Source organism: Cynocephalus volans, chromosome 11 (genome assembly GCF_027409185.1).
Source record: "Cynocephalus volans isolate mCynVol1 chromosome 11, mCynVol1.pri, whole genome shotgun sequence".
Taxonomy (NCBI): Eukaryota; Metazoa; Chordata; class Mammalia; order Dermoptera; family Cynocephalidae; genus Cynocephalus; species Cynocephalus volans.
In genome coordinates, this window is record NC_084470.1 from 24818628 (window position 1) to 24833282 (window position 14655).

Below are 14655 nucleotides of genomic sequence, written 5' to 3' on the forward strand. Positions count from 1 at the left end.
GGGGTGAGGCAGCAAGTGGGTGGTGGCAAGCACAAGAGGCCTTGGCTGTCATGGTGTATGCCCACAGCGGACCATAAATGAGTGACAGAGGAATTAAGGAAGTAGCTAGGCGAATTTGGAGGGACTCGACAGTGAAAAAATAAAGCGACCTGCTTCCTCACTGCCAGGAGAGCCAGTGCAGCTGTGAGCAGACTGCCCCTGGAGCTGGAGAAGGATACGTGGTGGGCCTAGGAAGGGTGACACAGGTTTCTGGTAGGGTCAGCTGAGGCAGTCTGGCCAGAGTGGACAGGGTTCTGTTACTGAACCAAGGGGATGAGGACCCAAGGGATCACAATGGGCCATGTCTCCTGCCTGCAGTTGTGTAGGTCCTGGGGTGCCTCTTGTTGAAGGCAGATGCCTGGAGCTGATGAGTAAGCATCCCTGGGGGTATAACAGCCAGCCAGGAGCAAGGCTGTGTGCTGAGCCCTTTACACACACTAGGGTGGTTAGTCCCCAGACCATCCTAGGTGCCTGTTAACAGTCCCTGCTACTATCTCCACTTTACACATGAAGAGACTGAGGTTTAGAAGAAATAGTGCAACGAGCCTGCATCTTGCAGTCTGTAGTAATCAGCAAAGTCAAGATTCAGATTCAGGTGTCAGACAAAGCTCATGCCCTTAACCTTGCCTTCAGGCCAAAGCTCTGGCCCAGTGTATCAGTTTCATAAGAGCTCCCATAACAAAACACCTCAAAGTGGGTGACTTATAACGGAACTTTATTCTCTCACAGTTCTAGAAACTAAAGCCCCAAATCAAGGTGTCGGCAGGGTTGGCTCCTTCTGAGGCTCTGAGGGAGAGTCCATTCCATGCCTGCCTCCTGGCTCCTAGTGTTGCTGGAAATCCTTGGTGCTCCTCGGCTCGTAGACACATCCCTGAAGTTTCTGCCTCCATTGTCACATGGTGTCTTCCCTGTGTGTCTCTGTATCCAAATGTCCTCTTCTTACAATGATGCCAGTCATTGGATTAGGGACCATAGCAATCCAATACTGGATTGCTCTAATCCAGTATTGCCTCAACCCAACTTAATCACATATGCAAAGACGCTATTTCCAAATAATGTCACATTCACAGGTACCAGATGTTAGGACTCCAACACATCTTTTTGGGAGTCATGATTCAATCCGTAATACCCAGCAAGGAGGCTGGAGACAGAGAATGTCTTCAGCATTGCACTGTGAGTTCCAGAGGCAGAGGGTATGAGTAGGACATCGAGAGATATGAGGTCATGATGTGGGGATCACAGCAGAGGGTGCTGGGGACTGCCTGCAAGGCTGGTGGGGAGAGGGGCTCTATGGGGAGGGGCGTGATGGGCAGAGACATCCCAGCTTCCCTGCCCAGAGTCGTCCACAGGCGACGTCTTCCTTCAGGCCCATGTCTTTGGTACTTGTTGTTGATCGGTGGGTAAACCAAGACCACCAGGTTACGTGACCCTCCTGTGATCTACAGGAGGTCAAGCGGTAGAATCTGGAATTGTGGTCATGGATTAGCACTTAGGGAGGACATTTCTTTCTCTTGAGGTGTCCGATGGGACAGAGAGATTTCAATGTTGGACAAAGAGGTTTTTCTTCTTACCATCCTTCCACCTGCCACCAGAAAAACAGAGGGAAGGACACCCACAGAAGTGGGGCCATTTTCCCATGTATTGGCGATCTGCTGTGTGGCATGTTGGGTTTTTCTTTTGCTCCCCTGACCAACTTATCCTGGCTGCCAAGGGCCTGCTCCCTATGAGACCCAGTTTTTAGGGGGCTGCTGATCACTTCTGGAGTGATGGGGTCTCGGAAGGGAGTGGGCAGCTGCAAAGACAGCCCACGGTTGTGAATCCAGGGTGACCAGGTTGGGGTGTGGGAACAGTCCCGTGTGGGGGAACATGCATCTCTGCCAGCAACAGCCTGTTGCAAGGGAGCCCCCGCGCCGTGAGTGCAGTGGGGGTGAAGGCTGAGCTGCCTGTCTGCTGCATGTGTGTACGGCTGCAGAATGCTGTGGCCTCGGGAGCAACTCCACCATCAGAGCGACGACAGAAGGCAGTGCTGACGATGAGCAGGGCCAGCGCGTGGCAGGGGGAGGGCTGGCAGGCATCCGTGCACATCCTTGTCCTGTCATGGTTGGCAGCCTGCTCACCCTGCCCTTAAGCACCTGCTGTCTTGGGTCCATTACAGATTCTTGCAGCTTGGTTTTCAGACCTGCACCGTGGCTTTAAGCAGGCCAAGGATGCTGTGGTTTATCAGGGGGGCTTCCTGGAGCCACTGAGGAGGGCCTGGTAGTGCCAGGATGACTCTTTCCTGATGAAACCTCCTCAGGCTCCTCACCAGGTGGCCCCAGGGGCATAGCCTGGCACCCTCTCCTCCTTACTGCTCAGTGGGTGACTCTCCAGTCTCTTGTCTGCTAAAACAAACAAACAAGCAAAAAGAAAAACCTACAGGGCCAGGAGTCAACACTAGGGCCACAGTTTCAATTCTGCAAACGGAGATGGTTTTGTTGAGAGCTCTGGTATGGAGCTGGCCCTGGGGTGCAATTTTGAAGAAGGTAAAGGACTCTCTCTGCACAGGTTTGCTGAGTAACTTACTGGCCTCCAGAACTTTTGGGGGAGACAAATGGCTACAAATGGAGACAAATGGAAGGAAAATACCTGTTTTTACAATGCATTTACACCCCAGTTTGATCACTTTATTCTACTCACTCATGGCTTTTGAGTGCCTGGGTGACCGGTGGTGTCACTCCGTGACACGGCTCCTTCCCTTTGGCTTGCTCATTCGTCAGCATTAGGACAAGGATTCCTTCCTCCTCACACAGTCACCCGCTTCTGTGGTCACTTCGCTGTGCTGTCCTGCTGGTAGCAGATGTGCACTGAGTGCCAGGGTTGCTTTGGGGCCCAAATACTCATGGTGGCTGTGATTGCCATCTGGGCTCAGCACCCTGGAGGAACAACAGAGAAGGCATGACAGGAGGGACGTTCTTTTCCAGCAGAGATAGGTGAGTAAAGAAGCTGAACAAAGGAGGGTGGGATGAAGAGCCCGCTGGCAGGGAGAACTGCCCCGTCCCCAAAGGCTCTGAGGCAACACATGGTCTGACCCGGGCTCCGAGCTTTCCACTCAGCTACGCGCTTGCTGCCAAACACAGAATGCAGGTAGCTTGGTGTCCAAGAGGCAGCCATCGTGGCGGGAAGCTTGGCAAGAGTGGAGGGTGGATGGCTGCTGGAGTAGGGAGGGCCCTGCAGGCTGGGATGCTTTGCTTGTGTTTTAATCTGAGGTGATGGGAATCCATTGGAAAACTTTTTACAGGGTCATACCAGGCTTGGATCTCCATTTTCAGGAGGTCACGCTGACATACAATATGATGCTACGTCTGGAAATTACAAAACAAGCAAACTAGTCTGTGCTGTTCGGTCAGGAGAGTGGTTGCCCTGGAGGTGGAGATGGCTGTGACTGGCTCCAGGGGGCTTCTGGGAAGCTGGCAATGATCTATTTCTTGATCTGGGAACTGGTCCCTCAGGTGGACACATCTTGTGATATTTTTCAAGCTCTACTCATGACTTATGCTTTTCTGTGTGAATTTTTATACTTCAGTAAAGTTTCCTAAAGGATTACTCTGGCTGTTGCTTAAAGAATAGATCAGAAGCGGCTGGCCAGTTAGCTCAGTTGGTTAGAGCCTGGTGTTGTAACACCAAGGTCTAGGGTTCAATCCCTATACTGGCCAGTTGCAGAAAAAAAAAAAAAAAAAAGAAGAGAGACTAGATCAGAAGGAGAAAAGAGTGGGTACAGGAAATGGGTAGGCAGCAGGGACAGTGGGCCAGGTGAGAGCTGCTGGCGACTGGACCGGAGCGGCAGAGGACATGGAGAACACAGAGTGGATTCGAGACTTGGTTTGGAGGTAGAAGCACCAGGGCAGGACTGGAATCGAGAGGACACAGTGTGGGGTGACAATAATGGTTGGGGGCGTGGATTTGAGTTGAAATGTGTGGGATGCACCTTGAGGAGGGAGATCTTCAGCACACAGCCGAGGATCTCCTCATGGTTGGGTGAATGGGTCGCACCAGGGAAAGCTTGTGTAGAGAGATGGGGAAAGGACCCAACAGAGCCCGGACACCATCCACTCCGGGCAAGGAGATGGAAATGGGCTCCCACAAGGGTTCCCCAAAACAAGCAGAGAGGGAGCGAGAACACTGGGATGGCAAATGACACCATGAATGGCAGTGGGGGTGGGCGTGGGGGTGCTGGCCGGTTGGCTCAGTTGGTTAGAACGTGGTGTTATAACACCAAAGTCATGGGTTCGGATCCCCATACTGGCCAGCCACCAAAAAAACCCCAAAAAACAAAACAAAAAAACAAAAAACCCCAAATGGCGAGGGGACACCCAGGGTGTCAAACCCTGCAGAACTTAGTAAAGCGGTCATTGAGAGTCCACTGGGTGTGACTATGAGGTAACATGCCATCTTGGTGAAGACAGTTCCAGTGGCACCTCTGTCCCCTGAGCCCTCCTAAGACGGGGCAGTGGGGCGGAGCAGAACCATGGTGTGATTTGCATCAGTTGGCTACTACCATTTTCTGACTACTGTGATGTGAGACAGGTTTGTAAGCTTCCCTGAGCCTCAGTTTCTTCATCTCTAAATGAAAGGACTCATCCATACCTTTCAGGGCTGGTGTGAGGATTAACTTTATTCAGCAGATATTTATTGAATGTGTATTATGTGCCAGATGATCAGATGCAGAAGATACAGAGTGATCAAGACTGACAAGTGGGAAGAGAGAAATAAATAAGTAAATAAACAGACAAGATGATGTGAAGAGAATAAATGAACCCCTGTGCTTCCCTGCAGCATCAGACAGCCTTGTTGGGCCGTGGGGTCCCTCCCTTCCTGGCCAGCGAGGTTCTAGGTGATTCTGATACCATGCCCCCAGTCTCCACTTTCTCTGAAAAACTAGCTTCCTTTTCCTTGAAGACAGGAAGGGAAGGGCGTAACTTCAGACCCTTCCAGGAGGTGAGAAAAAATATTGACATCCCGTCTAGTTATCAGAACAAAGAATAGGAAGAATATAAAATAGTGAAGTTTACATATGAATAGGGTCTGAATGTCCTTTTCCTGCCATAAGTGAATTCAGAGTAGGTTCCCTAAAGGTGCCTTATTTCAACCTACAGAATTACTTTGCCCAAAAGTGCAAGATGGCACTTGTTCTCCATGAAGGAAAGCTTTTCTGGCTTTAAAAAAAAAAAAAAAAAAGAAAGAAATGACTTTGGAAATCTCTGAAGAAGAATTTGGACATCTATTTATGTAAATGTCAATGATCGTTTAGTTTCAAAGTGTTTATTTTTTTGGAAACCTTGAGCAGCAGGCTTCTAGTTAATCTGCTAAATTCATCTAGTCTCACATGCTCATGTTTCATCCCTCCCAGAAGTTTTATTTTAATCTGTGAGTTCTAGTCCCTGCCCTCAAGCACTCGCCCTTTGTCCTTCCCTTTCACGTCTCTCAGCGACCTCACCTCCTCGGTCCAGCACCCACTTCCCGTTCCTGCTGCGCTTCAGACAAAGTGCTGCTAGGAGAGAAACAAGACAGCACAAAACAGCCACAATACAAAGCACGTTAGGATCACAGGCATCATCGTGAGCTAGAAGCCTCATCTGCCTCCCTGTTTTAGGCCCTGTCTTCCTTCATACAAGGAAATCGTGTTTCTTTTTCAGATTTGTTCTGTTCTTTGCACTCCCAAAGGCCCCCAGGACCCTGTCTTATAAAAGGCCTCTTTTAGCTCATAACAATACAAAAGGCAAAATGACAACAAAAACCATAGAATTATGTAGATTGGCAGATTGGGACTTCCAGTGTCCCTTTTGATTGTATCTTACATGGTTCCCTCCAAGTGAGATTTTTATCTAAGATGAGTGTACTAAGCTAAAAAATGGTCAAAAAATCCTGGTCCAATTCATTCAGGACCTGACTCAGAGAGAGGCCTTGGCCAGGGTCCCCCAGGCAGTGTGAGAGGTGGGAAGAGAGTCCACTGGGGACTTTGCTTCTCCCAGCCTGTTGTGGTCCCCTGCGGCCTCCTGGCCTCCAACAAGATCAGACATGCCAGTCTTCCCAGAAGCTGTTCTTGTAAGGCCTCTGAGGGTGGCTTTTCTCAGCCTGTGAGGGGAACCCTGCCAGACAGCAAGGTCCCTCTGTGGACAGTAGAGGCTGGCAAAGGGGCGCTAAAGAGAAGAGGGGGAAAGTTACACTGTCAGGGCCTGGCTCAGCAGCCCCCTAGGGCCTCCCTCCTGGGCAGGATCCTAGGCCCAGCTCTCTGGCCTGGCCACGTCGCCTTAACGAGCAAGGAAGCTGCAATGGAAATCTATGTGTTTCTTTTCAGATTGTTCTGATTTTTGTACTTCCAAGGGCCCGCAGGACCCTGTCTCATCAAAGGCTTTTTCTAGTTCATATAATACTCCTAACACTGAAGATACCTTTTATTATTGCTACTGTAAATACCACCAACTTTGACCCTAGGCTGGCTATTTTTGAATCTCTAAACTTTATCTTGGGCAGGCATTCTTCCTGCATGGGAACGTGTTTGATTTCCTGAATCACTTCTTGAAAGAGACATTCCCCTTTGGGACATTGGGCCATGATTTGGATCCAAAGCCACACCCTGCAGAAGGTACAGGAAGGGTAAGCAAGCCAATTGGCTGAAGGAGGCCTTCTATTCCTGGACACTTCTGATTCTTTACTTTGCTCCCTTCTTTTTGGGGGGTACAGGAAGAAGGATCCTACTCTCTTCTAGCTCTGAGAGCCTCTCAGGTGGGCCTCAGAGGAGCCAGCCCAGAACCCCTTGTCCCCCTTCAGATACCTGCTTCTCTGACAACACTGGGAAGTAGCCAGGAGTCACCATTTTGAGTCGCTTCTTTGTCCCCATTGCATTAGGGCCTCTTGAGCCCCACGCCTCACCTCCCAGGTCTTTCCCATTGGTGAACTGCCAACCAGGACTGAGCATGAGCCGGGAGAATGAGACACTGAATAAGGGAAGTATAAGTGGCATGTGCAGGCCCCCAGAGCCAGCACCAGAGTCCAGCCTCATGCCTTCTGTTGGGAGACTCTCATCAAATAAATGAGGTATCAGGAAGCATAAGGGTAGTGGAGGGAGAGGAAGGACCTGGGTACACTTTTTGGCTTGACAGCTTGGTCCACTGACAGGTGTATACTTCTAGGCACCTTTCTTTTTCCCATTGAACAGATGGGGACAATGATTTGTCTGCTAGGTTTTTAGTATCAGGAAATAGATTGGGTTGAGAATTCAAGATGGCAGCCTGAGCACATGTTCATCTCCCTTCGTCTACAACATCCCCATTACAGTGATAGTCATGGATAAAAAATGGTAAAAACCATAACATAAAATAAATGAAAAAGGAGAGAGACCATGAGTGGATGAAAGATTTCCATGATTTCTGCAGGATGGACAGTGGTCGGGAAGTGTTGGATGAGACAGAGCGGAGGAAGATAGACCCTCAAGTGCGGTCTCAGGCCTGCAGTGGGGGAGCCCTCGGGCTTGGGGGAGCCCTCGGGCTTGGCACAGCCCTGGAGAGGCAACAGATTTGGAGGCAAAGGCAGGAAGGAGAAGTCAAGCTGAACCCCGTGGGGCTAATCCAGAATAGCCCTTCACCCCCAGGAAAGCACAGTAACCTTCTCTCCATGAACTGAGGGACTGTCAGCTAGTGTGGGTCTATATGCCCAGGAGGGAAGCCCTGCTCCTCTGGCCACCAGCTTACTGGCCACAAAGTGAAGGGATCTGATGATAATAAAAATACTGGTAGAACTATTAAAAGTCGGCAGGAATAGGGAGAAGGGGAAATCCAAGTGTAAGTGGGTTGAATCCTCTTCTTCAACAGTGTGGTCAAGAAATTGCAGAACAAGCAGATTTTTTTGAGATGTGTGGGTATAATCAACAGAAAAACTAAAAACTAAACAAACACAGAGGAGGTTGTCCCTGAACTGCAGTACCACTGGTGGGCCGGAGCAGAGTGCTGGGCTGGGCTCTGTCATTCTGAGCTCTTTGATACTATTTGAGTTTTAAAATATATGCATGATTCAACATATATATACATTGATTCAACATATAGAAAAATTAAAATGTGAAAAAGTGTAAATAGATTTTAATTACATAGGTGGAATGCTCATATTTGTTATATGAAAAAAATGGTGGTGGTGGTGGTGGGGTTACATATTTAAAGAAGTATGGGAACAGTTGAATTAAACAAAATAAAGCAGGTCTTTGCCATGGACTTCTCGGAGCCTTTAATATGCTAGTGTAATTGCAGATATCCATGAAGTAGGATAGTAGTACGCAATGTTTTCTAAACTTTTTCCTCCAGGGAATCCTTTTAGCTTGGAGCATCTCAAGCAAGTGGTGTTATGCATAACACGTCGTGGGAAATTCTGCTGTAGAGTTCTCATACCATGGGAGACTTGAAAGCAGCAGAGAAGTTAAATTACTTGGGGGGCAAGAGGAGGGAGTGGAGGAAGGCTCACTTACACACACTCCCAGGGTGTGGGGCACTCACTGCGGGCCAGCCAGGGTGCCGGGCACCTTCCACACATTCTTGGGTGTGAGCCTCCCAACACCTCGGGTGTTACAGCTCCATTTACTGTTGGGGAAACAGCTTCCCAGAGACGTCAGATTCACGCCATTCCTTTCAGAGCCAGGATCTAAACCTGGGCCTGTTTACTCCCAAACCCAACCCATCAAAAACCCTAACACTTCATTGCCTAAATGAGGGGAGGGTGGGTTGCAACCCAGCTCACAAACCTTTTTCTGCTCTTGACAGTCCATCTCCATATACTCCTAAACCCAAGTCCTCCTCGAGGGGTGGCTTTCTATTTGTTCTGCACTACGTCGAGTGTTTCTTGCTCCATCTTATGCTGGCCATGTAGTGGGTACTTGGTAGGTTTGAACAGACTGGGTCATGGTCCCATGGTTCCATCCACATGGAACAGAATGTGGAGCCAGATGGCTGTGACTCTGAGTGGCCCTGGCCAGAAAGCTCTGCTGGATTCTTGCATTTACTTCTTTCTCTTTGCCTGGCCTTCCCTCCCCTGCAGCCATGTATCTGATTCCTGTCCATCTGCCACATCCACTGGAAGCTGGGGCCTAGAGACATACTAACCCTTCTGCCAGAGCATCCACAAGGCACCCACACCTGGCAGGGCTGCAGGGCCAGCAGCCGGTGGTGAGGTTGGCTCTGTGAGGGACGGGGGCTGTGGAGGTGTCAGCTGGCTCTTGCTGGAGTCTTCCATCCAGTAGCTATGGGGAGAAAATGGGAAATTTCTGTATTTACCAGAAAGAGTAAAGGCATATCTTTCAGGAAAAGATCTGAGAGAGATTTTCTCTCCCACAATCTTCCTCTGATGAGACAGCTGGGGAAGTTGGTGGTGATTAGTCACTCCTGTTAATTCATTACCAGTTTGGATAGAAGGAGACTGGTCTTTTCTGAGCCTAATGCTCAGAAACTCAAGGGCTCCAAAACTGAACTCACTGTCCTCCCTGTCCATATACACTCCTTGTCCTGGGCCACCTGTCTCCATGCACAGCTTTGCTCCCTTCCTGGCCCTCAGGAAACACAGCCCCTTCGACTTCAAATGCACAGCCCTGTCAACAACTCAACCTCTGCAGGAGTCCCTGATCCAGTCCCTCCCCACATGCCCACTTCCCCGGCCCAGCCTGGGGTACAGCCGTCACTGTCTGTCCACCGGATGCTGTGACAGCCCTCACTCCTCTGCTGGATGCTACTCTTGCCAGCAGCCATGTACCGAGCTTTCGACATACTTCTGGAGAAGTCAGCAACAAGGAGCTGGGAATTTTAGAAGCAACCTTGAACTAGACAGATAACTGAGCCATGTGCTGGGCAAGGGGTCTCCTGAAGGGAAAGGGATAGTTATCCAGGCTAAAAAGGGGAGGATGATTTTGTGCAGATTGTGAGAAAGAGTACAGGCACAGGTGTGCTCTGGGGAACTTTAAGAGTGTGATCTTGATGGTGTTTGAAGGGCAAGGTGTTTGGCAGCAGGTGTTGCAGCTACGTAATGCTCATACCAAAGCAACCCAAAACTTTGTGCTTAAAACAATGACAACATGTCATCTGCTGACAAATCTGCAATCTGGACAGGGCTCAATGGGGATAGCTCACTTCTGTTCTAGTTGGCATCAGAGGCTGGGACTGGAATCATCTGAAGGCTCGCTCAATACAATGTTTGGCAGCTGGCACCGGCTGAGGGCTGAAACCTTCACTGGGGTTGTCGGATGAACACTGACATGTGGCCTGTCATGAGTAAGGAAGATTGGGCCTCCTTACAATGGGATGTCTGGGTTCTGAGGGTCCCAAGAGAGAAAGAGCCAAGCAGACTCTCTGAGCTTTTAGGACCTAGCTTCAGAAGTCACATGACATCACTTTGCTTCATCCATTGTAAGCAAGTAGCTAAGACTGGCCCATGTCAGAGTGACAGAACACAGACCCCACCTCTTGATGGAGTCTCATTGTCACATGGAAGAGGTGAATGTGGGTGGGAAATATTGGCGTGGCCCTCTTTGCAAAATATGATCAGCCTTAGCAGGGTATGGAGCCAAAGAGGCAGGCAGGGTCCAGACCTGCAGTGTCTTGGGGGTTATGCCAAGGGCATTCATTTCTACCTTGTAGGAGGTGGGGAGCCAGTGAGAGATGTTAATTTGGGTGTGACCTGCTCACGTTTGTGCTTGAGAAAGCTCTCTCTGGGGTGGGGTGGTGGAAGGTTGGAAGTGGGCAGACAAGACCCCTGTGAGAGGCTGTTGCAGTAATGCAGGGGAGAGATGGTAAGGGCCTGAACAAGGCTGCATCTGGAGATGGGGACAGGGGTCAAATGTGAAAGACCTCAAGACAAGATCACAGTGCCTGGCCATGGGGCAAATGCCAGAAGGTGAGGGATGGGCACCTAGGAGGATTCTTGGTTTCTGGCTTGGGAAACTGAGTGAAGGTGATGGGGAATGAAGGGAAAGAGGAGAGGTTTGCCACGGAAAATCACGACTCCTATTTGGGAAGTGATTAGTCTGCAGAGTCTGAGAGTGTCCAGGAAGACACGTCCAGCAGAGAGAGGAATGGACAAAAGTTCCGGATGAGGAACTGAGATTTAGGTGCCATCATCCTATGGGCAAATGGCATTGCCCATGAACATGTGCAGAAAGGGTGTGTATCCAGAGAAGGGGCCTAGAGACAGAGTTTGGGGGAATTAGCCTTTAGGGAATGGTCAGAGGAGGAGGAGTGTGCTTTGATGCCCTGCGTTCATGGACAATGATCGGACTTGGACACATCCCGTCCCCATCCCCATTGTGTGCTGCTGTCCCGCTGCCTGTTGCATGGCTCTTGTCTTCCCTTCTGCCTTGCGGTGCCAACTCCTACAGATTGCTATGTTTTTCTGCTCTTCTTGTTCTAGTCCTTCACATAGTACCCCCTGCACACAGATGGTCAGAGCCAGAGCATGGCCTCTAGTCCAGTGATTGGAACCGTGCTGCCCACTGGATTCTCCTGGAGGAACTTTTCCAAGTAGCATAGTCGGGGCTTCACTCCCACCTGTTTTGATTCTGCAGTTCTGGGCTTGGGCCCAGCCTCTATATTTCACAAAACCCCCCACACCCTCTATCCAGGTGATTTTGAATTAACGCTGAGTTAAGAATCACTGATTTAGCCCAGTTACCTCACAGTTGGGGAAAGCAAGGGCCCAGGAAGGAAGAACTGGCTGAGGTTGCTCCATGGAGTGAGAGACAGGCCCAGACCTGGTCCACTGCAGGCATCTCAAGTGACTGGTGCCTAAGCTCAAGAAGGCCTACTGCATGCAAGGCACTATGCCAGGCACTCGGGGCCCCATCTCTGGACTTGTTTCCCCATTGTGAAAAGAGAATGAGAAAAGATCATTTTCAAAAATACCTTTACCACAAAATGTTAAGAAGATCTCAGTACATGAAAAGAAGCACAGGGTAGACTCCCTCTGTCCCCAGGCAGGCAGGCTTCCTTCGGCCAGTGGCGAGGAGCGAGGTGGCCATGCAGGCTCAGGGGCAGATGGCAGTTTGGGAAGGTGTCTGGTTTTGTGGGTGTGATGACCTCTTCATCTTTGGAGCTGGAAGCATGGGCAGGTGGACAGGCCGCAAGTGCTGGGCCCTGTCAGAAGCCTCAAACTGGCCTGGCAGAGGCTCTGCCCTGGCAGGTAGGAGACCCCACAGCCTTGAGCGAGGGCCCCTGTGGAGGGGGTAGCCTCAGCTGAGGAAGGAAATGGAAATAAAGGTGGAGCCCCAGTTGCTGTCCTGAGATGCCCGCCCCTCAACTTTGGCAGACTATGAAACGTAATGGCATCCCACCCTTCCCTGGAAGAAAATCTTGACCCAGAAGGGCACCTTCCAGGGGGTGCTTGGGAAGTAGGGCTCTGGCTCAGAGCCTGCCCAGGATGGCCCAACAACCGGGAACCTGGGAGGGCCCAGAGTTCAGCCTGGAGCCAACTAAGGTTGCCAACAAACCCCTCTCCTACCCTCCCTGATGTGTGTCTGTCCTCATCAACAATGAAACTCACATTTACTTGGTATCAACAGGACAGAGCATGTGGGGTGTGGTGAGATACAGAGACAAATGGCCTGGGCCCCTTCCCAAGGCCTGGGTCACCCATCGAGGAGGGGTGAGCACAGACACCCTGAGGAGAGGTGACAACGAGCTTGTCAAGTGGGGACATCCATTCAAACCATGTTGTTTGGGGACCACATCATGGTACCTTAATGGAGGCATCAGAGGCAGGCCTGGGAGGGCAGGTGTTGGGAAAGGAGGACAGGTCAAGAGAAGCAGAGCAATATGATCTGGAGCTTGCTGGTACCCCTGGGAGTGGTCTGAATAGGATGGGGAGTGGCCTTCAACCCCCACAGAGTGCAGGAGGTGGGCTGGCCAGCAGTCCATGGGGGCACCGTGGTGCTGTTCAGGAAAAATCCCAGGTGGTGACTGTCCTAGATGCTTGGCTCATAAGCCAGGCCTTTCCCATGGGGGTGACCCTGCAGCCCTGTCATATCATAAATGGCCCTGAGGTTTTACTGGACTATTGGTGATGACAGTGATAAGAACGCAGTAATGACAGGAATGGCTGACACTTTGAGTGCTTCCTACAAGGTGAACACGGTGTAGCCATGATGGCATTTCACCCTCAGGACTATCTTATGAAGCATTTCCATGTGGCAGGTGAGACAGAGGCCAGGCTGCTGGGCCTCCAGGCCACAGAAGTCCCAGAATGGAAGGCTGGGAGGGCACCAAAGCTCACTGTCCAGAGGCTCACGGGGCCCATCGTCTGTTCCCCCAGGTGTTCGTGCTCTGCCATGGCCTCTTGCAGCTCTGCCAGCTCCTGTACAGCGCCTACTTCAAGAGCAGCCTCACCACCATCGAGAAGCGCTTCGGGCTCTCCAGTTCTTCCTCGGGTCTCATTTCCAGCTTGAATGAGGTAAGCAGGAGGTGCCACTCCATCACACCCCACTTGTGCACCACCCCAACCACAGGATCTAAGAGAAGCAGAGGACAGGGGGCTGGGATGTGTACATAGGGTGCAGGCATCTCTCTGTGTTGGAACCAGAGAATAGAGACAGCAAAGATCCCACTGGCATGGCGGGAGCAGCTGCATTTCCTGAGGCCTTACCTGCACCAGGTACTGACCTAAGAGCGTCCCATGGCTGACTTCAGGGCCTCCTCCCAGCAGCCCTGCGAGCAGGTGCTCTGTTCCTGCCCACTTGACAGGTATGGGTACTAAGCCTCAGCAGTTCAGGTGGCTTACCTCAGGTGTGCGGGCTGTCTGCCTCCAAACTCTGTGCCTCTAATTGAGTTCTGTGGCAGCTCAAGAGTTTGTGTGGCCTCTGCACCATTCCTTGTCCAGGGAGGATGAGTCCAGGCATGCAGGTAGGAAAGCAGCCCTGACCCAGGCATCTCCTGTCTTCTGATGGTCACAGGAGTCAGAGCTGCTTAATAGCCCTGACTTCCAGATGAGGTCAGAGCTCTATGACCTCCCAGAAACATGAGTAAGACATTTTCCACTCTCCCTCAGTGAATGCATATCAGAGTTTGAGGAAGATAGGGTGCTCTGAGAGTCCAGAGGTCAAAGGTCAGATGGCAGGGTCTGCCAGGAGTTGCAGGAAGCTGGGGGTGGAGAGAGCCCGGGAAGACAGGAGAACCCCTCCGTCATGGCTGCAACATTGGTGGCCCAATGGTGTGGAGATGGGCGCCCAGGCCGACTTCTCCCTCCCCTTTCCCTGAGGCCCACTTTTCCTGGATGCAGGCAGTAGCCTACCCCTGCCAGGAGCCTGGCTGCTCCTCTGGAGCTGAAGAGCTCTTCCCTTGACTTAGTGAAATTCAGGTCTGTGCAGTAATTTAGAGACTTTGCCCCCAGAGCAGCTACTGGCTAACACGGAATTGTAAAAGAAGGTGGGATATCTCCTGACCACCCCCCCCCAACCATGGCCCTTCAGTCTCCCCTCCCAACCCCGCTCCTGCCGGAACGTGCCCTTCACTCCTCCTCTACTCCATTGGCCACACAGCAGTGCCCCCCAGGAGCTCCTCCCCTGCCCATTCCCTCTGCAGGCCTGGGAGCGAGGCTGTCTTTGTAGTCACGTGAGGAAGT

The 14655-nt window shown here is 51.1% G+C and overlaps 1 protein-coding gene across 2 annotated transcripts in view; it reads left to right on the plus strand.

Annotated features, from left to right (window-relative positions):
• Window positions 1–14655, plus strand: part of SLCO2A1 (solute carrier organic anion transporter family member 2A1) — an 87493-nt gene that overhangs the window by 21399 nt on the left and 51439 nt on the right. For both annotated transcript variants that reach the window (XM_063114613.1, XM_063114614.1), the window contains exon 2: window positions 13351–13488. In XM_063114613.1, coding sequence (XP_062970683.1) covers window positions 13351–13488 — 138 coding nt within the window. The remainder of the gene's footprint in view (window positions 1–13350; window positions 13489–14655) is intronic.